General features: G+C 60.7%; 1 protein-coding gene across 3 annotated transcripts in view; it reads left to right on the top strand.

Annotated features, from left to right (window-relative positions):
- The first annotated feature begins 5,339 nt into the window (after nt 1-5,339).
- EPHB3 (EPH receptor B3) overlaps nt 5,340-23,652 on the top strand; it is a 30,100-nt gene continuing 11,787 nt past the window's right edge. For all 3 annotated transcript variants that reach the window (XM_055723819.1, XM_055723818.1, XM_055723817.1), the window contains exons 1-3: nt 5,340-5,523; nt 19,045-19,109; nt 19,483-20,155. In XM_055723819.1, coding sequence (XP_055579794.1) covers nt 5,427-5,523; nt 19,045-19,109; nt 19,483-20,155 — 835 coding nt within the window. In that variant the 5' untranslated portion in view covers nt 5,340-5,426. The remainder of the gene's footprint in view (nt 5,524-19,044; nt 19,110-19,482; nt 20,156-23,652) is intronic.

Here is a 23,652-nt window from a genome sequence, read left to right as displayed (position 1 = left end):
TTTTGATAAAGAGTGGGGAGCAGTTTGCTGCCCACAGGCACCCACGTTTGTTTCCCACACCTCCCAGCAGCTGGGGCTGCATCTTGTCCCCCGGCCCTGGAGCCTTTGCTTCCCACCCACCCCCCTGTGCTGTCCTGGAGAGCTGGAGCCGTGGGAGGCCAGGCGCTTCCTTTCCCTTTCAGACCTGGTGGGCTGCAAAGCAGGGGGGAAAAGGACACAAACACTGATTTTTATTTTTTTTTTCTTACATAGCACTTGTCAGCACCTGATGAGGAAGGGCTAATGCAGAAGTGGATGGTGTCACCTGGACAGCATCAGCATGGTTGCAACATGTGCCCCGCAGCAGACCGACAGGGCCAGCTCTGCAAACACACAGACCTCACTGGATTTTTCCCAAGGGCTCATCCCCAGTGCAGGAATCAGCACAGGAGCCAGGTTTCCAGGCGCCCTTCTTCCTCACAATGCTTCCCGAGGCTCCAGCACCTGGCAGGCTGGGGCCTTTCCCCCTGCAGAAATGGTGGCCAAGCTCTCTCCTGCAAGCGCTCACCACAAACGGGGCTGGTGGCCACTGACAGACGCTTGCAGCAATTCCACCCCGAAGCTTGTGGCTGGGCTTTATATCCTAAGCCTGCTTCAAACTTTGCACTGGGAGAAGTGATTTGTCTGCAAATGTTATGTGGTTAAAATAAATGCAGAGAATTTTAATCCTGGGAATTTGGAAAGTAGGAGATTTAAAATAACAAAACCCTTTCATATGGCACTTAATCCGAAATTAGCTGGGTTTTAAGTTTTACGGCTGTAGCTGATCATTCCTTGGCCACCTCCTGCTCGGCATGGGAAGCAGGGGGCTCCCCAGATTCCCGGAGCAGGGGACAGCAGGGGCTGCAGGATGGGCTCTCCCAGCCACAACGTGCCACACCGTGCCAGGGCGGTGCCTGAGCAGTGACGGCACTCTCTTTTTGTTGACGTGGAATGGATCTCCCACAGCTACTTAAGGTTTTAATTGCCCTGTGATTAAAGTTTTCATTACTAAGCAATTAGCACCTGAAATTTTAAGTGCTGAAGTGTTTAACTGCATCCTGAAGCTGCCAGAGGTGAGGGGTGGTGGATGTGGGTGGGACAGGAGAGAGTTTTGAAGTGGGGGGCAGGAGGTGGCCGCCTCGCCGGGGCCCAGCCAGACTGGCACAGGCACTGCCGGTCACCCTGATCCCGCTGGCAGTGCCAAGCGCCCGGCAGCACGGGGAGGAGTGCCCGGAGGGGCAAGCGCCCAGGGAGCCTGGGAAGGAGACAGGCTGGAGCCGGCACTGACCCGGCGGGAAGCACTCCAGCTGGGCGAGCTGGCACACAGCCGCCCTCCTTGCCCTGGGAATGGGGCGATGGGGCCCCCCAGGGCCCCCCTTGTGCTAGGGATGGTATTAAGGGGACTCCCAAGCATCCGCATGGCTGCCCCAGATGCCCATTCATGTGTTGCCCCTCCAGGTGCTTCCCTTCAGACAGGGGACGTGGAGATGCCAAGGCCCTGCTGCAGCAGTACCCAGCCCAGAAACACGGGGGATCCCCCCCACCCCAGATTCCCGCATCCCTGGCACAGCTGCACTCCTGATGAGCAGGCAACAGAGGCCTCTTGCAGGGGTTTTTTGTCCCATCCGCTCGGTGCCAGCCTTCAAATGCATGTCCCCGTATCTGTCCCGTAGTGATGAGCTCCCAGGGTTGGCTGCCTGGCAAGGAGCGCACTCCCTTCTGTTTGTTTTAAAATTCTTGCAGGGTAATTTCATTTGATGCCCCTTAGATCTTCTGAGAAAATAGGAATAATTGTTCCCTAATCACCTTCTCCTTATTAAGTTGCAGCTGAGGTTGCTGCATGCAAACGAGGTGAGGGGTGGTGCCTGGGCCAGTGGGCAGGGTGCATGGGTGCACCCATGTGCACAGCCATGGTCTGACATGCAACCATGCATGTGCCAGCATGATGTGAGCCCATCACTGGAGCACCTCGGGGCTGTGTTTGGAAACAGAGAGTGAAAGTCAGGCTTGGTCCAGCAGGATGGGGTCTCTAGGTAGGAAATTTCTCAGGAGAGAGGGCTGAGCTGGGAGGTTTGTCCTCTGAAAACCCATGGATGTTGCCGTTTTTCGAGGCTTTCCATTCATCTCTTTTCAGCCGGTCCTGCAGTCCTGCTGTTCTCCGTCTGTGCAGGAATGCCTCCTGGGGACACCGTGGGCACCGCATCTTTGGCATGCAGACTGGAGGGCTCTTCTAAGGCAGAGCATCACTAACTCAGGTCAGTGCTGCAGACACTCTCCCCGGTGTACCCCACGGCCCCACGTTTCACCTCTCAGCCCCACCCCTACCCACATCATGCCAACACAGTCCCTGTTGCAGCCCTGTCCAGCTCCAGCCATCACCCCGAGGTGCTGGGGAGGTGTCGATGGAGGGAACCAGGGCTGGGTGAATGTATGCAGGGACATTGTGGGGCTGAGAGATGCCCGTATAACTGTGGGCTTGTGTGTTCCCTGGCCACGACATCACCCTGGCCCCCGAGGGCTGCAGCAGCGCCGTCCTCAGAACTGAGTCCTTGCACAAGCAGGCGGATTGGCATTACAGAGCCAGCCCCTGCCAGCAAATACCACACAGTTACCACAGTTATTTCCTATTGTGCAGGCGCCTGAGCCCTGCCAGCGCTGCTCCCCAGGCTGCCTGCCAGCTGTGACACCCAGGCAGCGACCCAGGGCTCCCCGATCAGCTACCTGCACCACTCCTGGCCAGGTCCTGAAATCCTCAGCCCCCAGCTGGGACTGCAGTGCTGCGCCCGCCTGCACTGGGGGATTGGGAGGCTCTGAGAAGAGGCCGGCTGGCAGCACCAGCCCGGTGAGAGCAAGTGGGGGCTCATTAATTACAGCACATGGGAAGAGAGGCGATTATATGCAGCATCCTCCCCCCACTTGTGCCCCCCCCCGCTCCCTGCTCCAGTTTCTCGTCCTTTTCTGAAATAAATTCCTTTTGGGCTGAAATTTGCCAGGCATGGCTTGGCTCCAAGGGGAATTCTTGGGGAAAGTTTAAGTAAAATTGGTTCAGCCATTTTTGAGTTATTCAAGTGTGAATAAGCAATTTCCCCATGTGCTCCGTTCAGAAATTTTGTGCCTGGGTAACTCAGACCTCTGGAATCGCAGAATAAAAGAGGTTTCTGCATCTCGCTAAGCCAGCAGGCTCTGGCTGCAGTGGTTGGTACCATGTCTCCAGCAGGGAGGATTTCCCAGGAGTGACTTCACGGGAAGACAGCAAATCTTCCCACCCTGAGGCTGGTCCTTGGTTAAGTTTCTCAGCATCTCCATCAGCCCCCACCACTCTCCTTCCCCAGTGACACAGCATTCAACCCCAGTGCACACATTAACGGTGCCAGCTTCGTCACTCACTTCTCCATTGCTCATCTCTTTGAATGACAGCATGTCTAACCCAACAACTTCTGCTTCTTTGCCCAAACTTTGATATTTTTCACCGAGGTGACCCTCTTTCTGCTGCTTTGCTCCCCAACCATTTCTTTTTACTTGGAGACCAGAGTGTCCCACTTGCTGCTTCTCCTGCCCCTTGCAGAGGTTTATCACAGTCATACATTATGTCCCACCTTAAATTAGCACACTGGCTCTCTCAGGCATGGCTTTTCCCTTTGGGAACCATGCCTGACAGTGCTGGGGCACTGTGTCAGCCCTTGAGGCACAGTGTCCTGGCAAGGCTCCCTGCAGCTCCCAGAGGATACCAGCATTCCTGCAACAGGAATCGGTCATTTCCAAATTTTTGGCAACCCAGGCAGAGCCTGGGCCTGTGCAGTCTCTCTGGCCAGGAAGCCGAATCCTTCTGGGACAAGGTAGGAAAATACCCTTCCACAACCCTAGTGGGTTTGTGCAGCAGAAGGAGGTCACAATATGGACATGCTCTGCATCCACCCGCACAGCAGAGAGGTCATCCACAGCCAGCCCTGATAACCTCCCAAATTCCTGCTCCTGCCAGCAACCACAGAGAAGATGGCTGGGAGCATGGGCCCGTAGCCACCCCACTGTGCTGGCGCAGGGCCGGGGCTGCGGCTGCACGGCGAGGGAGTTTCTGGGGCAGCTTTCTGGGGCGGAGAGTGCTGTGGCAAGGTGCCGCTTGCAGATGGCAGGCGGCTGCAGCGGGGGTAGCCCAGATGGCTGTGCCATGGGGGCAAGACTGCCCAGGGCAGCACGCCCAGCCATGCACCCCACTACCCCCAGACCTGACGGAGCTCCCGGCCACCCTGCAGGCCAAGGGCATCAGTGTGCCCCAAAATCAGGGACTTAGGGGATTTTGCTAAGCTCAGGCCCAGCCTCCCCAGGCATCTGAGGAGACTTGTGGTGCAGTGCAGAGGGCCAGGACAGGTCGCAGCCTGTGTCCCACGCCCGGCACAACAGGGATGTGTTTGTCCTGAAGGATGTGGCACTGCTGGCTCTGGACACAGGGACTGTGTGTGTGCACCATCTTGAGGGAGCAGAGTCTGTCCCACACAGGATCCCAAAACCTCCCAATGTCAATGGTGAGAGAGAGGGGAAGAGGACTGAGGCACTCATAGGCTTGGAAGCTGTGGCTGCATGCACAGTAGCCAGTACCATCTCCCATGAGGAGTGTGGAGGGGAAGGCACCCTAGGGGTGGGGGAAGGAGGTGCTGGGGGGAGCAAACTGCATGGTGTCACCCTGGCCAGGATCCCAGCACTCAGCCTTGTCACCATGATGAGAATCATGGTGTGGCAGGGATTGGATGGGGAGGGGAGGTGTGGGATGTGATACAATGAGCCGAGGTGGGATTTGTGGGGTGGGATGCATGGGATGAGCTGGGACAGGATGGGGTGAGACGGAATGGCACAGGGTGGGATGCATGAGATGATGGGATGGGACTGCAGAGGGTGGGATGGCAATGAGTGGCACAGGTAGATCAGGCCGCCAGTGGTGGGGCACGGAGGGGCCCGTCAACAGTAGCAGCCTCACACACTCACCCGCACCCGGTGGGGGGCAGGGCAGGGCGAGCCGGGGGCTGCGGGGCAGGCCGTGAGCGCGGCCCCTTTAAGAGCCCAATTCCGCGGGCGACCGCTGGGTGGGGCGCGCTCCGCGCCCTGCACCTCCCGCTCCGGGGGCGGGGCCAGCGGGGGCGCGCCGGGGAATGCCCGCCCCCTTCCAATTCATCTTTCCGCGGAGGCTCCGCCTCCCGTCCCACCGTTGCCCAATGGGCGCCGCGCTCGGCGTCGCCAGGGGCGCCGGGTTGCCAGGGGCGGGCTGATTGGCGGGCGGGCCCCGCCCCGCGCGGCTCAGCGGCGGCAGCGGCGGCGGCGGCGCCAGAGCGCGAGCGTGGCGCGGCGGCGAGAGGAGCCGCGCGTGGCGCCGAGCTCGGGACTGCCCGGCGGGGCCGCCCGCACCGCCCCCCGCCATGGCCGCGGCCCGCCCGGGGGCCCCCCCGCCGCCGCCGCCGCTGCTCCCTCTCCTGCTGCTCCTGCTGCTCCCCGGTGGCCGCCGCGCTCTGGAGGGTGAGTACCAGGCGGGCGTGCCCGCCCGCCGCACCGGGGCCCGTGCGACCGCGCACACACGCACACACCCTTCCAGGGTGTCCCCGGGCCTCGTCGGCGTCCGCCGCTGGCTCGGCTTGTCGCGCCGCGGCCGCCCGGTTGTCCCCGCAAGGAGCTCGCCGCCGCAGCGCGCCCCAGCCCCGCTCCCAGCGCTTAGCCGCCCTCAGTAGGTTTCAGAGTCAACGCCCCGTGGAACCAAGCCCGGTGCGGCCGAGGCGCGGTGGCCGCGGCCGGCGACCGCTGGCAGAGAGCGGCGCCTCGTTGGATACTCGGTTCACGTTCCGAGGCTTTTCGCCACGACTGAGAGGGCTGGAAAATTAATATTTCTTTCAGTGGAAGCTCGCGGCGTGCCAGAACTGGTGGGGCCGCCGGAGGAGTGTCCGTGCGCCGTGTCCGGCTCCATCCCTTCCCCGGCAGGGCTCGCCGCGCCCGCCGCCTTAACCCCCGAGGCTCCGGCGTGGGACCGCCGGGGCGAGTGGCCACGCGTGCCGCATCCATCCCCGAGCGGGGCCGCGCTCCGCGGGCGGGGAGGCGGGCAGCCCCCTGCGCTCTGGTGGAGCCGGGGGTAGAAGGGGGCTTAAGTGACCGCCCCTTGGGGCGAACCCCGGTCCGCGGGGCAGCGCTGTCGCCTCCCCCGGCTTTGAGCGAGGAAAGCGGCTTTTGGCCCCGCTGCGGGACCGGGAGGACCCCGGGCGGGCCAGGCGGGTCGCTCCGGAGAGGCGGGGGCCCGGACGGGTTTTTTGTCTCGACACAAAGTGTGCGCGGCTTTGGCCGGGGGCGGCGACGCTCCGGTGTCCGGTAACCGAACCCGCTGCCGGAGCGGCGGGAGGGAGGGAAGGGAAGGGAGAAACCCCGGGGGGAGCGGAGCGGTCGGTGCCTCCACCCGGGCGGGGGGCGGCGCGGGGGCTTTTGTGTGCTCGGAGGCAGTTTTGTGAGCGGGTTTCCGCTGCCGTCGCCCCTCGGTGCGGGCTTTGGGCTGTGGCACCGGGGGGTGACCGTGGGCAGGAGCCCTTCCCCGCTGCGGTTTGCTGGAGGGACGCGTTTCCTCCGGCTTTGGGCTTTGTAGAAAGTTTGGGGGTGCTTGTTCGTGTTTCTTTTCATCTTCCCTCCCTGCGATTTTTTTTTTTTCCTTTAAAGGGGGGGAAATTTTTTTAAAAATTATTCTGCTTTCTACGCCGTAGGAAAGGGAGCTGTGGGCCTTCTCGGCCCGTGAGCTCCGGGCTGAGCGGCAGCCCCGCGGCGGGAGGGAAGGGAGCAGCCCGCCTGGTGCCAGCCCTCCCGGGATGCCCGGTCCGGAGCACCCAGCCGGGCGCGGCGCGCCGGGCCGAGCCTGGCAGCCCTGCCTGCAGAGAGCTGCGGGAGGGTGAGGCTGTGGGCAGAGAGCCTGGCGGGGCCCCCCGCCCGCGGACAGCCCCTCGCAACCCACTTTGCATCAGCGGTTTGGGAACCGGGGAAGGAAAGCCGTCGTGGGGGCTGGCAGCACCGGCGTGCGTTGCCCGGGGACAGTCCTGCCAGTCCCCTGGGAAGCGAGGGAGCCCCAGTCCGGGGATGGAGCGGTGCAGAGAGCTGGAGGGAGACAAAATAAACAGCTCCTGCTGAGGAATCACTGGGTTTTCCCGAGCGTACAGAGGGATCAGGGACCGAACACGCTGCCCAAGGAGGTCAGGGCCCAGCTGGGTGCCAGCCCCGTGGAATCACTCTGGGGCTGGCTGGCAGCAGCCCAGCATCTTTGGGGCTGGCCCCGATTCCCCTGGGATTTTCTTTTTATTTATTTAACTTTTTTTCTTTCCCCTTCGCTCTTGTTTGAGCTGGAGAGAAAGTTGCAGCAGAGCCGGGAGAGGTTTCTGCCTTGTCCAGCTTTAGGAAGCCGTTGCTCGTGTTGGTTTCAGCGAGCTCCTGCGCTTCTGCTGCGCTGGGCATTTCTGGCTGCTGGCGACGCTACTTCCTGACGGGGACCCGTGCGTTCGAGTGGTTACTGTAAATCTAGCATGCACGTTCGGGTATTTTAGTGCTGATCGTAAATCTGGTGTGGCCGTAAATCTGCGTGCATGTCCTGAAGACAACGGCAGCGAGCGGTCCCCAGACCTGGCCACCTTTCCATCCCCTCTGAGGGGGCGACAGGCTGGGCTTGCGGCCAGTGCCCAGCTGGAAGGGCAGGGAGCTTCGGGCCTGGATGGCACTGCCCGTTCCCGGGGGGACGGCAGGGAGTTGGGTTTCTTTACAAGGCCCCACGGGGGTGGAGGGGAAAAGCTGTGCTCGGCAGCAGCTCAGTGAGGGCTTTGTGCTGCCGAGGAGAAAATGGTTTCTCTCCAGATCCTGTAAGTGCGCTGGGTCTGTTTGAAGTCACAATGTGTTTTTCTTCTCCGGTTCAGCAGTCCCCAGGCCGGCTGCAGAAGGAATGCTCTATCCGGGGGCAACAGCGGATCCTTTCTCCAGCACAGGGGTTGGAGCCGAGGAGTTTGTCCCGGCGGGGCTGTGGGAGCAGAGGCCCTGTGGGGAGCGGACACAGTGAAACAGCGTGGGGAATGTGCTGCGTTCCAGGCCCTTGCTGACTGTCCGGGGGTAAAACCCCAGGCTTCAAAACACCCTGGCCTGAGGGAGCGTGGATGGCTGCAGGCTCCATCTGCCCTTCACTCTGGAGGTGCCAGTGGGCTGGGAGGGCTGGGACCTGGACCTGCTCTCCCAAGGAGCCGCTCTCCCAGGCAGCTCCTGCCCTGAGTAGCCTTTCTGGGCACGGGACTCTGTGTAAAGTTGGCGTTTCCCGTGTGCTCCCCCATGAACCCCGGTGCAGAGGCACTGCATTCTGCACGTAGCCCCTGAGCTGACTCGGGCTGTAGCAAAAGACCAAACTCCCCAGAGCAGGAGGATTGGGGGGGGGGGGGGGGGGGGGCCGCAGAATTTTCCTTATCTGGGTTCTGCCCATGTGTGCCTCCCAGTCCCCAGCTAGGCATTACACAGGCTGACCACGCTCTCTTCACCGGCAAACCCCGGCTTAATTGATCCCTGTACTGGAACTGCCAGGTATTTTCTTGGCAAGGATATTTGCTTTCTGTTTAATTACTTTTCACTGAAATGGCATGTTTCTCGGTGGGGTGATGGCGGGGGGGTGGGTTAGCCCTGCTGTTTTATTGATGCTTGGGGTAGGGCTGTGAGGGAAAGCAGGTCGTGGGGCTGCGCTGTTCTCGCTGGATTCATTAAATCTCCCGTTCTTTGCTAAAAGCTCCGCTGGAGGAAGCCCGCCCCGTCTGTGCTCCCGAGGCGGGGAGAAGGGCTGTCCTTTGTGTCAAGCAGAGCATGTGGGGAGCTGTGGAGAGCAAAAAGTTACAGCACCGGGGTCCATTTGCAGCCCTGCGTTTCCCCCCGCGCACAGCTCAGCCGGCGAGGCTGCGGCTGCGGGGCCGTGCCAGCCCGGCCCTTGCGATTGGGAATAGCGGCCTCTGGTTTTTAAGGAATGAACCGAAACTCCTTGTTTTGTTGTGATGACTTACTGCGAGAGATATTTGGGGAAACCAGTTTGTTGCATTTTCTTTCCGTGAGCCGTTTGGTGCTGCCACTGGAGCAGGGGAGCTTGGCGTTTAATTAAAACAGCCCGAGCAATCTGAATCACAGACTTGCATGTTTTTAAAATTGTAGCTGTTCCTGTTGTGCTGAGTCAAACTGGTTTGTCGGGATTAAGCGTCTCCGCCTGGGAGCCGCGCTGGGGGAAGGGTGCCGGGGCGGCCCTGGGGTCGGGATCCCCGATCCCGGCTGGCAGAGGCGGCAGGGTTGGTGCCAGCCAAGCCCCGAGGAGAGCCCCGGGAAAGGGGGACTGTCCCCACGGGCTGTGGTGAAGCCGGTGGCTGCTGTCGCCCCAGAGCTTCCCCCAGGGTCGAAGCTGTAATGCATTGGTGTCACTTCTGGAACGGGCTTCTTCCCAGATGAAGCGTTTGGGGGACAGTGCGGATGGGGGTGCCCCTCCACAGCCAGGAAGCCCGTTGCAGGGAGCCCAGGCACAGCCCCGCACCCCTGATGATGGGCTGCCACCTTGAAAGCTCAGCAGCCTTATGCAGTGGCACTCCCACCTGGGTGGGACGGTCCCATTTGAACTCCTGTTTTGGTTTTTTGTTGCATTTTTTTTATTGTTGTTGTTGCTCAAAAACCAGCCTTGTGCTCAGGCTGGGGCGGGGCTGGTGGCAGGGCATCAGCCGTCCCCTCACAGGGCTGAGCCCCATGCAGGCTCCGTGGGGAGCCCAACAGGAGCCATTTTGTAGGGTGGCGGGACCGGCTTGGCGCGCTTGACGAGGCCCCGGCCTCCCGCACATGGGCTTTGGTACCATCCAGCCCTCAGCACGGCCATGGAGGCCTTGTGGGGCCAAGCTTGGGAGCAGGGCTGCATCCCCTTCCTGTGGGACTGCTGTTTCCAGAGGGGCTGCGGCCCTCCCTGGCAGTTTCCCCTCAATGCCACCGAGCCGTCCAGCCTAAGCTCCCCGAGGCGGGAGGGAGCGAGCCCAGAGCTGGCTTCGCATGGCCGCCCCTCTGAAGAGGAAAGGGAGCCATCTTGGGAAGAGGCAGGAGCGCGGCAGCAGGGCCAAGCGCTAGCCCCATGGCCATCCCCTGCACGCGTGCTGGCTGGGGGTCCGGGGCTGGGAGGGTGGGTTCCTGCGGTGGGGGTGGGGGGGGTGTGTCTTTTTATTTTATTTTTGCCTGTCACTAAGCTCCGTGCTGCCGGGCCCTGGTGTTTCTCACGCATGTGGCAGGAGCTGTTGACAAACACCTGTTTCCCAGCCCCCTCCCCAGGAATGCCCCGGGGGGCCCGGCGGGGGCTGCAGTGCCAGAAGGGGGTGCAGCAGGGACGCCCCCTCCCAGGGGAGCCCTCCGCCAGGGCTTTCCTGCCCTGCGGCAGCTGCGGGGGGGGGGGGGGGATTGGGGCCTCTCTGTTCCTCTCCGAGGTGTGGCATCGCACAGGGCTGCTGAAACCCGTCTGTGTCCCTGGGAGGGGACACCGCCCCCCGCCCCCCACAACCAGTCTTGCTCGTCCCTTGGGTGCTCAGCCGCCTGCCTGGCGAGGGCTGGGGTGCGGGAGGGACCCCGCGGGGCAGGGGGGTGCTCGGCAGGCGCGCACGCACACGCGGCGTGCTATCCAAGGCCTTTTTTTATTAATGAGAAAAATGTGCAGGGCTTGAACGATCGCCAGGAACAGATTTATTCTAGTTCCCCAGAAATTAAACTGAAATGAAGGAGCGAGTCAGCCCGGCCCGGCACCCCCTCCTGACTCTGTGCTTGTTTTAACTCTGGAAGAATCTGACTTTGGGGGTGGGGGAGCTGGGGAAGGGGGGGATATTTGGGTTTAAGCAGTTCCAGATGGGACTGGTGCTCGAGGAGAGCCGAGGAAGCGAGTGGAGAGCAGCGCGGAGATTTGGGTAACTGCCCCAGGCAGGAGAGAGGAGGGAGATCTTGGCAGAAACTCCCGCTCCGCGCTGCCGCGATGGGATGGAGCTTGGCAGCCAAGCCACCCTGTCTGTGGGGCGAACCTTTGGATGTGCAGCGAGTAACCTTTTTTGGGGAGGGGGTGGGGTGTTGGTGTTTTTTTTTTAAATATCATTACTTCTTCCTTGGGCTCTTTCCAGAAGTACAACCTGGAAAAAAAACGGAGCTGGAGGGAGGAGAGGGGCCCTTTGGATCGCAGCCTGCCGTGAACAGTTGCCCTGCAGAGGCAGGCCTGCAGCACTGACCGTGTTCCCTTCCTTCCCCCTGGGGCTCTGGGGCTCTCCATCCAGCTCCATCCACCCACACCAGCCCGGCTTGGCCTGGTGGCCCCATGGGAACACCTGCCACATGAAGCCACGGCCACAGGGCAATGGGGCTGTGAAGGGAGGTGGCGGGAGCATCCCTATCATAGCAGGGACTAGAAACGAAGGCAGCTTTGCAGGCCAGTTTGCTGCCTACGTCCTGGTCAATGGCATTCGTGGCTTGAACAGGTCTGGCATCTCCTGATCAGATGAGTTATTTCTGTGGCAGTGGAAGGTGGCTGCATGGCCATTTCTGCTGGGGATGGCAACCTATAAATCTCTCTTGTCTGCTGGCCATAGAGCTCCTGCCTGCCCAGCATGGCTAATCGTGGTGTCCCCACGGTGGGGAGCTGCAGCAGGCAGCCCCTTCCCCTGGGCCAGGCAGGGACATGCCTGTCCCGAGAAGGCAGCAGTCCTTCCAAGGCCGGCAGCATGTCTGGCAGCAGGCAGGGCCAAGATGTTGTCTGTGGGGTCTTGTCCATTCCCCTTGCCTGCAGCCTAGAGAGCAAAAGCAGGTTTTCCCCCTGGTCAGGCTGAGGCAGGGAGCACCAGAGCGCATTCACCACGTGGGCAGGGATGGCAGCTCTTCCCTGGCCAAGCTGACCCCGGCGTGGCGCACCGGGCTTTGACATCCGAAATCCCCGCGGTATTAATAGAACAGTAATTGCAGTGCAGGGCTGGACTCGGGCAGCTGGCTTGCGTCCTCTCCCAGCGTCAGTATGGCCTTTCTGCAGGACCAGGGCCTGGCAGCGGGACCTGGCAGGGCTCAGGCAGCAGGCTGCACGTGTCCTTGGCGTGCGATTGCAGGGCAGGAGCCTGCTGTCCTGCAAAAGCCCCAGGATCCACGTACCATGCTTTGGAGGGGGGTGCATGCAGCGTGCATGCTGGCAGGCGCTGGAGCCTGGCTTGGCACGGCCCTGCTTGCAAAATGGCAGAAATCTGCCCTCCCTGGCTCGACCCAGTGCGTGACCGGGAGGAAACAAATGCCTGTCCCTCCCTGCATCCTAGGCGCTGCCACTTGATCTGCTTTTCGCAGAGCTGGCACCTGTCCTCTCTCACATGCTTCAGTCTGTCTCGCGGCCGTCAGGAAACAGCTCCTGGCGAAGAGCACACGGCCGGAAAACCCTCTTCAGCCAGTTAGCAGCCGGCGGGTGGGCAACGGGGCAGGGCTGGATGGAGGGAGTGCTCCCGTCCCCCTCCATCCCGTGTGCCAGGCAGCTCCTGGCCACCTGGGAGCTGGATCTGGCCCATCCAGAAGGTGCAGGGCCTTGGGGTCAAACGGGGGGGACTGTGAGGGAGATGCATCCCGCCAGTGGCTCAGAGCCATGAGGCCGTCTGCCCACATGAGGTTGTTAGACCTTGGTGCAGATGTGGGATTGGGAAATGGAGGATGCATCCTTGGAGCATCCTTGGAATTGGCATCTCGGGCTCTACTGTGAGCTTACTCTGGTGCCAGCGGGGCTGGGACCGGCAATAGTACCAGGACCAGCCGGTGCTGCCCCTCTTTGGCCAGGCTCTCTGGGGTAGGGACTGCCTGCCCTTGTGCGTGCGTGGTGTGTACAAAGGGGCCTTAATCTCAGTTGGGGCCTCTGGGCCCTGCCATAATGCAGAAATAATGAGTCTATTATTAAGTGCCCACAGTACTTCTTCACTCCGGTGGCTCGCCTCCAGCAGCAGGCAGAACCTGCCCCGCTTGAAGTGGATGTGTCATCATTTGCCTCAGCAAATCCGATCCCCTTTGATGATGGGCCAAACGCCCTTGGCATGAAGGGCCACAGCTGTGATACAGGCCCCATTTTTTTTTCCCTTCCCCTCCTCTCTTGCCTTTGTTCCCAGTTCCTTGGCAAGTTGTGGGCTCGCCTTGGACCAGGGGCAGGCGTGCGTTGGTGGCCACGGGCGGTCTGAGCCCCCGTATCCCTCTGGAGCGGGATGGGGCGGGGGGCCTGCTCCCACGGCGGCCCCGCGTCTCCCCCCTCGGCGCTGGGGAGCAGCAGGCGCCCTGCTCGGTGTGAGGACAGGTTCCCAGCGTGGGCGGCGATAGGGAGCGCTCCAGCCCTTCCCTTGGGCTGAACCGCACCGCCTGGCCTGCCCGGCCCGACAGCCAGGGAGGGCGAGGGTGGGACCCTGCGCAGCCCCCCGGCCTTGCACCGGACGCTTGGGCGGGTGGGTGTGCAGGAGGGGTCCCCGGGAGACACGGGATTCCCGGAGGAGGATGAGGGCATGTGGGCTGTGCAGCGTGCCGACGGTGCTGCCAGCCCTGTCCCTGCAGAGGGAGCTGGCAGACAGCAGCTGCCGGCACCTTTGCCAGGCTCCCGAACCCCACGCCTGGCACCTCCACCGTGGGTACCCCCGGCCCACCCTGCGTGCTGCCAGCCCTGCGGGTGCCCTGCCTGCTGCCTCCCTCCCCGGCTGCGGGCTTCCTCGTTGCTCTCCTGGCTCTCACCTGCATCAGGGAGAGCCTCCCCTCCCCGCAGTGCAGCTGGGGCCTCGACAGGCTGCAGAGTGCCAAAACCTCCCAGCATGCCACCTCCCGTGCACCCGACAGCTCCGAAGCTGCCATCTGCAGGGTGCCCCATCCATGGAGCACGTGCTCTGCCTTGGGCTGAGCAGGGCAGGAGTGCTTTCCCCTCGCAGGCAGCATGTGGAGTCCTTTGGCCTCAAAGCAGGGCCATCCGCTGCCCAGGAGGAGGACAGCCATGGGGTTTAGCTGGGGTCAGGGGCAGAAGGACCCTCCCAGAGGAGGAGGAATCTGGATGAGCGGCATGCTCCGGGAAAACGTGTTGCAGGGTCTCCCAGACCTGACGCGCGTGCAGGGCGCTCTGTGTGGCTCGGCTTTTGTGTACGGGAAACACTCGTCAGCGGGAAAAGTGCAACCTCAGGTTCTCTCCCACAGGCAGCTCATTGTTCCCAGATAAAGGACCTTACACCAAAGGCCCTTTGTGCCGCTGCTCAGAACGGTGCTGGGATTAATTGTACTGATAGGTGCTTGAATGGGGAGCGCGCAAGGCCACTCGATCCTGCCGTAATTATCTTCAAAACCGAGGAGGAAATTAAAATACGTGGGGAGATGCCCCTTTTGGTGGCTTTTTGACTAGCAGGCAGTCTCCAGGACTGAAAGTGCCTCCCTAAAGAAGCTGCCTTTCCTTCCGGACGAGTGTGGCATGGTGGCAAGGGGGAGAGACATCCAGCACCGCCGTGAGCAGCCACTATGGTGGAAGCCAAGCCATCCTGGGGCAAATGGCCCAGCCTTCGATGCTGTCTACCGGAGCCTGCCATGGGGCCACTCACTCCACGTTGAGCTCCTGCAGACATGGTGCCATGGTGTGCATAGCTCCCGGAGAGCCTGGGCACGTCACAGAACAGGTTCCTCTGTTTGCAGGGAGGCTGTGTGGGTGTCTTTACTAACTTTCCTCCCTTGCCTTCTTTCAGGATGCTCTGGACTTGCACGAGCTGCCTTCTCCTTGTTAGGGCGAGGAGCTGGCGTCCTGTGTTGCCAGCGCATCCTGATAAAAGCTGGCAGTCCCCATGTTCAAAGGCAAGAGCGTTCAAATCAGAGCCGGTTGGTGGAGACGATTGAGTCTTCCCCAGCGGCTTCATCTTGAAAGAATTTTGATTTCCCCCCCCCCTCCTTTTCTGGCTCAGCCATCACTGCCGCGCACGTCTGCCGCTCAGCAGTGCGAGACGGGCTCTCTGGGCCTCTTAGGGGGGGAGTTCAAACGTTTTCGCTGGCCTCAGACCATGCATACTGCATTCCTGAGCCCCTGCATGGGGAGGAAGAGGTCCCCAGCTCCAGATGGGTCCTCTCCAGGGCTGCAAACACCCAGTGAAATGCTGGGGACTGCAGAGGTGACAGGAGGGTTGCTGGCGGGAGACCCCTGGTCTTTGCACCTTGGGATGTGCTTGGGAGGAGATTTTTGCAGGGCAGGGAGGAGGCAGCCAGAGCAATGCTCACAGCCCTGTCCAAGGAATGAAGCTCTTTTCCTGTCCCAGGATCCTACTCTGCCATAGAAATCCTGTTTTTATATGGGGTTGACCATGGCCTGCTGCACTCACTGAGCGTAGCAAGGCTCCTGCTGCATCCCTTGCCTTTGTCCAGCTGAAGGTAAGTAGAGGACAACTCCTCAGACAGTGATAAAGCAAGCCTTAGGGTGACTTCCCCAAGCTGGCGAAATTGGGAGCCAATTTCCCTTTGACTAATGGGACCAGGCTCTCGCTGTGGCGTGCAGGATTGAGGTGGCTTTGACTCACTGCTCGGCCAGCCCTGACACCATTCACGTCCTTCCAGAGCACCTGCAAACCTGAACTGAGCCAGGAAGTGGCCAGTGCCACCTCTGAGCCCACCTCTGGTGCTGTGTACCAGAGGGAGAGAGCAGCTGGCTGCCGCTGGCTGAACAACTGAGACCCAGTGCTTGCCCATCTCCCCGGCCCTGGACGCTAGCATGTGCCCTTTGGGGGGGGGTGGGCAGCACTTGGCGTGATCCAATGTTTTCTGAAGAAAGGATATGGGTTCTGTACCAGGCCACCATGAAATCTCTGAGGCAGTTTAAAGGGCAGAGAGTGGTTTCTGTGGCTCGGCTGCTGCCAGCTCAGCTCAGCATGCCGCCGCCAGCCCCAGGACCACGCAGCAGCCTGCGGGGCTGTCTGCCCGTGACCTTCGCAGTGGCAGGCTGCAAGGGGCTGGGGAGTTCTGCTGACCCTGCCTGGCCCCACTCGCTCCTGCGGCTGCAGGAAACCTCTGCTGCCCTCCGTGCTCAGCCCACTTCCTTTAGCTGAGTTGCTCAGTGATTTTATTTTTATTTCTTCACCTGCCTGCTCTCTCTGTGTGATTTACATGCCTCTTGCACTAGTGGCTGGCTTGGCTCTGTCCAGTTTTTTCCCCTCCTCTGCTGGTCAGATGCTGCCAAACTAGGGTGCAGGCAGCAAGCCCCCTGTTTGAGCCGCATCTCTGCCCTGGGCTGGCACTTGAGGGGAAGGGCGATGCTGGAGGGGATGGCTGCCCATGTGCCCTGTCCTGGAGCCAGGCCAGCATTGCAAGGGCTGCCTGCGTGGGGCCTACTGGCCTTCAGAGGAGCTCCCACACACGCTGGGCAGGTCTGGGGAGCAAAGCTTGGTCAGGTCTGGCCCGGCTCTGCTGTGGCTGGCCATGGCATCCTTGTGCCACCCTGCACATGGGCACACCCTGCCACCCAGATCACCATCTCTTTGGCCTGACTCACCGCTACGGCTGCTCAGCCACACCGGTCCTGGCCCTGAGCACACAGGGCATCCCTTCCCCACTCCTCCCGCCAGGTCCAGCCCTGGTACAGTAACACCCACCCAGCTGCCCGCACTGGGAGCGCAGCCCTTTGCTGGCTGGACCCGTGCGGGGTCTCTGTGCCGGGACTTGGCATCGCGGCGCACTGTCAGCGCCGAGCACATGCTTGGCTCTGCTCCGCCGCCAGCACGGCGTGCCTGGGCCCTTGCGCAGCACCACTGTGCCCTTATTAGGGCAGCCAGCGCAGGGCCCGTCCCTCGGAGAGGTGCAGGCGGCCCTGCCCTGTGACCTGCTCCCCCATGGTCCCCAACTGGCTGCCTTCCCTGGGAGCCACCCCACGCAGGCGGCTGGGGAGGGCAGCGAGGTGTCAGGGAGGTCTTGTGGCTGTGTGGAGCCATGCTCAGGCCCCTGCTGGCGGTTAGTAGTTGATGCTGTGGGGGGAGGGGAGAGGGATGGCAGTTTGTTGCATCCCTTGGGTGGGCAGTGCTTTGGGACCAGGCAAAGGCTGCCCCATGGGTGCCCAGGCCGTGTCCTGCATGTCCTGCATATCCTGCATCCTTGCCACGAGTTCCCCTGCTTTACCCGCTTGGTGGAGGGCTCCTGCCTTCTCTCCCTTTTTGCTGGATGCCCCTAGTTTGTGTTTTTGAGAAACAGTAAGTAGTCACTGTCCAATAACCACCTCTGTGCTCCTCCTGTTTGCAAGCAAGAGCTGGTGTCAGTTTGTCCTTCCTGTTGTAGGTGCTGTCCCCCGACCCCCTCCCGGCTGGGGAGCAGGCACCATGAGGGGTTTTCCTCACTTTGCCTTCAGTGCTGTGTCCATTGCCAGTGCACCGGCCCACGACAGGACTGTGTTTTCTCCATGCAAACAGCCTGGGCGAGAGGCAGGCTTGCCAGTTGGGCTGGGATCCTGGCAAACAGCAAAGCAGGTTGGAGAGCCTATGTATCCCCGAATGTGCTTGTTTATCTGCGCCCTGGTTGCACTCACATCCATGGGTGCTGGCTCGGGAGCTGCTGACAGGTCTCCCTGGGGTGGGACACAGGACGAAGGTGTTTACCTTCAGCTGGACTTCATCTGAAACCCCGCGATGTGTGATTGTTTCCTTCCTCCTCCATGCTTCCTCCCTGGTCAGGTCAACCTGTGGTTTTCCTGGGGTGGAAGGAAAGAAGCTGAATCTGCCTGTTGCTTCTGGGGCTGAGCCATGGTGTCCAGCACAGCTGAGCTGCCCCAACACGCCCTGTGCCCCAGCTGTCGAGAGCGAGTGGCTCCCAGCCCACTGCCAGTTCTGGTGGCTGGGGAGCCGTGGCTCCCTGCCCTGCATCTTGGCACTGGGTGGGCTGATGGACAGCCCCTGGGGAGCTGTGTGGGGTCTGGGATGGGGCCATGCCTGCAGCTGGGGAGGGGGATGCCCTCAGCATTTCGGCATTTCAGGGCTGGTCCTGGGCCCTGCTCAGGGCAGGTGCTAAAGCCCCTCTGAGCACACAGAGTCTCCAGGGGGCTGTCACCCAGCTCTGGCATTTGCATCCCGCTTGCAGCAAACCCCCCCCTAAGGCAGGAGAGGGTCTGGAGGACCCCAGGGTGCCCACTTCCCTCCGGACAGCCAACAGGGCCATCCCTGGAGTGGGGGTCACCGAGCCACCAGCCCAAAGAGGGGCCATTAGCACCAGCCCGGGAGTGCGTCGTCGTTGAACTCCATCCTTGTGTTTCACTCCCACTTTTTGCGCGTGGTGCTTGTGCAGAGCTGTGCAGCTCTGCCCAGGATTAGCGACAGCTGCCTGCAATTGCAGCTCTTCCCAGACAAGCGTCTTGCTCCCCAAGGCTGGGGCTGGGGCTGTTTGGGGAATGCTGCCGGGGTGGTTTGTCTTGTAGTCTGCTCCAGGAATGTTGGCCAGACGGTCAAATTCTTCTCCCCTCTTGTAAAATGAGTGATGTGGGGCGTCTCTGGGAGAGCAGCCTGCCAGTCCCTCCTCCTCTGGATAAACCTGCCTGGCCCGCACCGCCCTGTCATGGGAACGGGCCCTTTCAACCCCAGCCACAGTAAATACGCACCCTGCCAAAGCAGAGGGGGAGGGCACGGATGGGGGTGCCCTGTCTCCCTCCTCTGGCACACCCCCCCCCCAGTGCTGGCTGGGAGGCATGGCTGGCTGCACTGGTGGCCAGGGATGGCAGCTTGTCCCTGTCCCCCCCTCACCACCTGGCCAGCTCCTCATCCTGCCGCTTCCCTGCTCTGACGCAGCTCTCCGGGGACGCCTTGCTCTTCCTGTTCTCCTGACAGGAGAAGAGAAATCTGGAGTCTGTCTGCGCCGCTCCCCCCTCCTCCCACCACGTCTCACCCCCCAAGTTGCTGTTTTCCGCAGAAATGTCAGGCTTGGCTCTCCTCTCCCCCACTCCTCCTGTTTTTTTTCCCTCTAATCTTGGCCTTCGTCTCCAATTACTTCTTTCTCTCCTCCCTCTCTCTCCAGAGACCCTGATGGACACGAAGTGGGTGACCTCTGAGTTGGCATGGACAACTCATCCAGAGACAGGGGTAAGTCTGGAGCCAGCCCTGGTCTTAACCTCCAAAGGGCACAGCTGGCCCTGGCCCCATGGCAATCGGGGCTGCTTGCCAGTGCCTTTGCAGGGCTGGCTACATCTTCCCCATTCCCTCCCTTGCTTATCCTCACGCCTCATGAAACCATCTCCTCCTGACTGCACCAGCAGAGCGGGAGCACCGTGATCCCTCGCCTGGGTTGCTGTTAGTCGCCTTGATGACCAGGAGGGTTGGGACAGGTGGGGGTGCAGCTGTTGCTCTTACCTGTCGACTGTTGCCTGATCCCCCCTACCCCATGCTATTCGTGTTTTTTGTCTGTGGCACTCGTCTCCTCAGCTGGGGGTCTAACCCACTCCCCTCTTGCTCACAGTGGGAAGAAGTCAGTGGTTACGATGAGGCCATGAACCCCATCCGCACATACCAGGTGTGCAACGTGCGGGAGGCCAACCAGAACAACTGGCTTCGCACCAAGTTCATCCAGCGCCAGGATGTCCAGCGCGTCTATGTGGAGCTGAAGTTCACCGTGCGGGACTGCAACAGCATCCCCAACATCCCCGGCTCTTGCAAAGAGACCTTCAACCTCTTCTATTATGAGTCGGATACGGATTCTGCCTCTGCAAACAGCCCTTTCTGGATGGAGAATCCCTATATCAAAGTGGATACAATTGCCCCAGACGAGAGCTTCTCCAAGCTGGAGTCTGGCCGCGTGAACACCAAGGTGCGCAGCTTTGGCCCTCTCTCCAAGAATGGCTTTTACCTGGCCTTCCAAGATCTGGGAGCCTGCATGTCCCTCATCTCCGTCCGGGCTTTCTACAAGAAATGCTCCAATACCATTGCTGGCTTTGCTATCTTCCCGGAGACTTTAACAGGGGCTGAGCCCACTTCTCTGGTCATTGCGCCAGGCACCTGCATCCCCAACGCAGTGGAGGTGTCTGTACCCCTGAAGCTGTACTGCAACGGTGACGGCGAGTGGATGGTACCTGTGGGAGCATGTACATGTGCCGCTGGGTATGAGCCGACCATGAAGGATACTCAGTGCCAAGGTATGTGTGTGGCAGAGTGACCGTGGCTCTTGTCCCCACAGACGCGTTGGTGCAGTGGAGGCGGTTTTGCATTGAGCTCGGTCTGGTTTTGGAGGCTTGGAAACTGGGCAGGCTCCCTGAGGAGGGAGCAGGGTGGTATCTCAGAGGATTGGTCTGCAGTTTGACTCGGCATCTGGAAACCTTAAAGCCTTTGTGGTCCAGACTGGCACGGTGTCTGCTGTGACATGCTGGTTAGCATCTATCTGCTGGTGCTGTCCTCCATGGGATGCATCTCCTCACCAGGAGCTGCAGCTCAAGGCATGGCCCTCAGCAGGGATCTAGCACGTTTAAGCCCCTGAGTATTACCAAAACTTCCCTCTCGCCCCTACTGCTGTGTCCCAGCATCCTCCCTCCTGCAGCGCTTGTAGCTGGGGCAAGTGATTGTTCCTGGCAAGCATGACTTCGCGCTGCTTGTGCAGCATCGTTTGGAAACCCCGGTGGTGAGCAGGGCCCTACTGTGCTGGCTGCGGGAGAAGCCACAGGGATGCGTGCTCCCCCTGCCAGCTCTGAGGGCTTGCAGCAGGGAAGGTGGGAAGCGGCACAAATGCAGGGGAGCCAGAGCCGAAGCTTCCCACTCCTGTCTGGAGGGGAGGAAGAGCATCCTGTACACAGAGATACTGAGGATGGAGAGCCACCCTGGGCAGCAGGGATAGCCCTGTGTGGGTCCGTAGCTACCATGCTCTCCCACGATAGCTTTGGTGTTGCTGTTTCACCCCAGGTTGGGCGTGTTGGTAAGGGAAAATCTGCCCAAATGGATTTCCTCTCCCTTGGGGTGATTTTGTCCTTGGGCGCAGTCTCTGGCACGCAGGACCCCTGCCCCGGGTGGCTGGGATTTAGGGCAGAAAGGCAGCTGCTCCCCTTGGCTGGAGGCATTGCACAGGGAGTGGGACGCCGGCTGGGCCCCCAGCACTGGCTGCCTCGTGCTTGCTGATGACGGGATGCTTGGCGCCGGCCCTTTGCTCTTGGCAGGGCGATGCAATTTGGGACGGCCCGTGACATGGGGCTCGGGCCAGGCTGGCCTCTCCGTTGGCTTTGGGAGCAGTGTAGCTGTCAGCTGTGCCGCTGCGGCTGGTCGGGAGGAGCTCAGCCTCCACAGGCTGCAGCTCTGCTGGGGGAGCAGAACCTCCAGCACCGTTGGTGCCAGCACAGCCCCGACTTAAGTGCCCAGCCCCCTGCATCAGTCTTGTGAGCAGCCAGCCTGGCTTCTCCTGAGGCAGATGGACACCAGTGCCAGGCATCCATTGCTGGGTAGAAGAGCCCACACTTAAAAAGTGTGCACTGGGGTCCATACTCCTGGGAGTTGGTTTCCTTCTTGCTTGGACTGGGAGATCTTAGATTGTGCAGGGTGTTTGATTTTTCCTGACAGAGAGTGAGGTTTGGGCACGAGGCAACAGTTTCCAGCCAGCACCCGGGCTGTGCCAAGCAGAGGCATCATCCCAAGGCAGGACCGAGGGGTCCTCAGGTCTGGCTCAGAGCATCGTTGCAGCCCAGGGTGAGGTCCCCTCTCCGCATCCCCTCTGCTGGGCAGACACCCACGTGGCGGCTCTCGCAGTGCCTTTGATTTTCACCCCGAAGCCTCAGCTTCTTCCCCAGCGTGCCGGGAAGCCACACTGAGCTGTGGGCACGTCTCCATCCGGCAGCCTGCCCTCTTGCTGGGCAGAAGCGGCAGTGTCCTCACGTTTCTCTGGGAAAGTTGCGCTGCGCTTGTAGGGTCATATTTTCCGCCATATGATCGTGTGTTTTAAGTGGGAACAGCTGAAGAAGGGCTGGGAGAAGCCAGAGCCACAGCTCCCTTTTCTGCTCTCGGCTGGATGTTCCCTTACACCGTTTCGGCAGCCCGGCACTGCTGAGTGTGGGGAGCGATGTGGATGTGGCCCCGGGGAGGTGGGGGTTTCGGCGCTTTCACCCCGGGGAGCCCGCCGAGGCTTCACCACACGGGTGAGGAGCGCTCCGGAGTGCCAGATGGCATTTTAATAAATAACAATACCCAGTTACTGCTTAGATGGGATAAGCCCTGTTGTAAATCTCCCCTTTTCCCCAGACTTTCAGTGGCCTTTGAAGATCTCCTCCTCCTCCTCCTCCTCCTCTTTATCTCCATCCAGAGCCAGGATTAGACCCTGCATTCAGACCTGTTACAATGCAGCTTGTATCCCGGTCCCTCGGGAGCAGAGGGCTCATCCCGCCCGGCTGAAGGCAGTTTCTTTGGCATGCTTTGTAATGCGATACGCCAGGCTGGTATCTGGCGCTCTAGTCCTGAGTTGCCACAGCATTGATTTGGCATCTCATTCTCAGCCTCATTATCTTTATTTAATTAGCACACGGCCCTTCTGGGGGTTGTGCTGCTTCCCACACGCTCCCTGCCATGCAGAGCTGCAGAGGCAGCTCTTGTAGGACGAAGAGGAGCTGCTGGCCAGGGAGGGGGATGAAGGCTTCCGCATGCCGCCACAGGCAGGGGTGCGCTGCCGTTGCCCCCTCACACCCTGAGCCCTGCAGCTCCCAGGGTTCAGCCTTTCCACCGGCACCAGCCCTTCTCCTTTTGGTTTGCAAGCACCCAAACCGTTCAGGGGATCTGGTGTCAAGGCACTCCCCACATTGCGCAGACAGGCAGTGGGAATTTCTTTTGAGCAGTGCAGGGCTTCCAGCACACGGCAGCTCAACATGCAGCACCTGCTTGAAAATGCTTCCAGGCATGTGCTCCCCACACCAGATTTGCCAGGGTTTGCACCCCTCGTGTCGCTGGCTTCACCCAAGGGCAGAAAGGTGTGGAGTCTGGCTGGCCTCTGTGCTAAGGCTGGCAGCGAGCCCCCTCCTCACATGGCCCTTGATGCCCGTGAGGGGGTCCTGGAGAGGGGTTGTGGTGCCCCCAGAGCCTCGCTCGAGAGGGGGCTTAGGCTGTATGGTGCAGTCAGTGGACGCCCAAACTGTAAAAGCACCTGGGAAGACCGTGCAGTGTGACACCGTGCTCTCCTCGGATCCATTCCTCAGCTTTTTTGATGTCCCTTTTCTGATGGCACCAGGTGCTGTATGTTTGAGCTCAGTCAATAGGTGATAGCAGGTCAGGCTGGGGCCAAAATCTGAATTTCTGAAAAATAAATTTCCCTTGCAATCAGTGACTAATGGAAACATCACCCTGAATGGGGAAAAAAAAAAAATGCCAAGCAAGCATTGCACTTGCCAACTGTTTGCAGCTTTGCATTGCAACATGGGCTTGCTGCATGAAACCCAGGAAGTGAAACTGCCTGCTATTAATTGCCTGGGCTTCCAGATCAAAGGCAGCTCAGCAGCGCGGGCAGGGGAGGGATGCAGGTTTGCAGCCAGACAGCTCCACAATGGGTTACTTGTAACACGGTCGAGGAAATCTGCCCCTGCCGTCCTGCCTGTGACCTGCTGTGGCTCCAGAGGCAGTTTTGCTTATTGAAAACTTTTTTTTTTTTTCCCATTTGGAAAAAAAAAACAAA

Source organism: Falco cherrug, chromosome 11 (assembly GCF_023634085.1).
Source record: "Falco cherrug isolate bFalChe1 chromosome 11, bFalChe1.pri, whole genome shotgun sequence".
NCBI classification, from domain to species: Eukaryota; Metazoa; Chordata; class Aves; order Falconiformes; family Falconidae; genus Falco; species Falco cherrug.
This window is presented reverse-complemented; position numbering and strand designations above follow the sequence as displayed.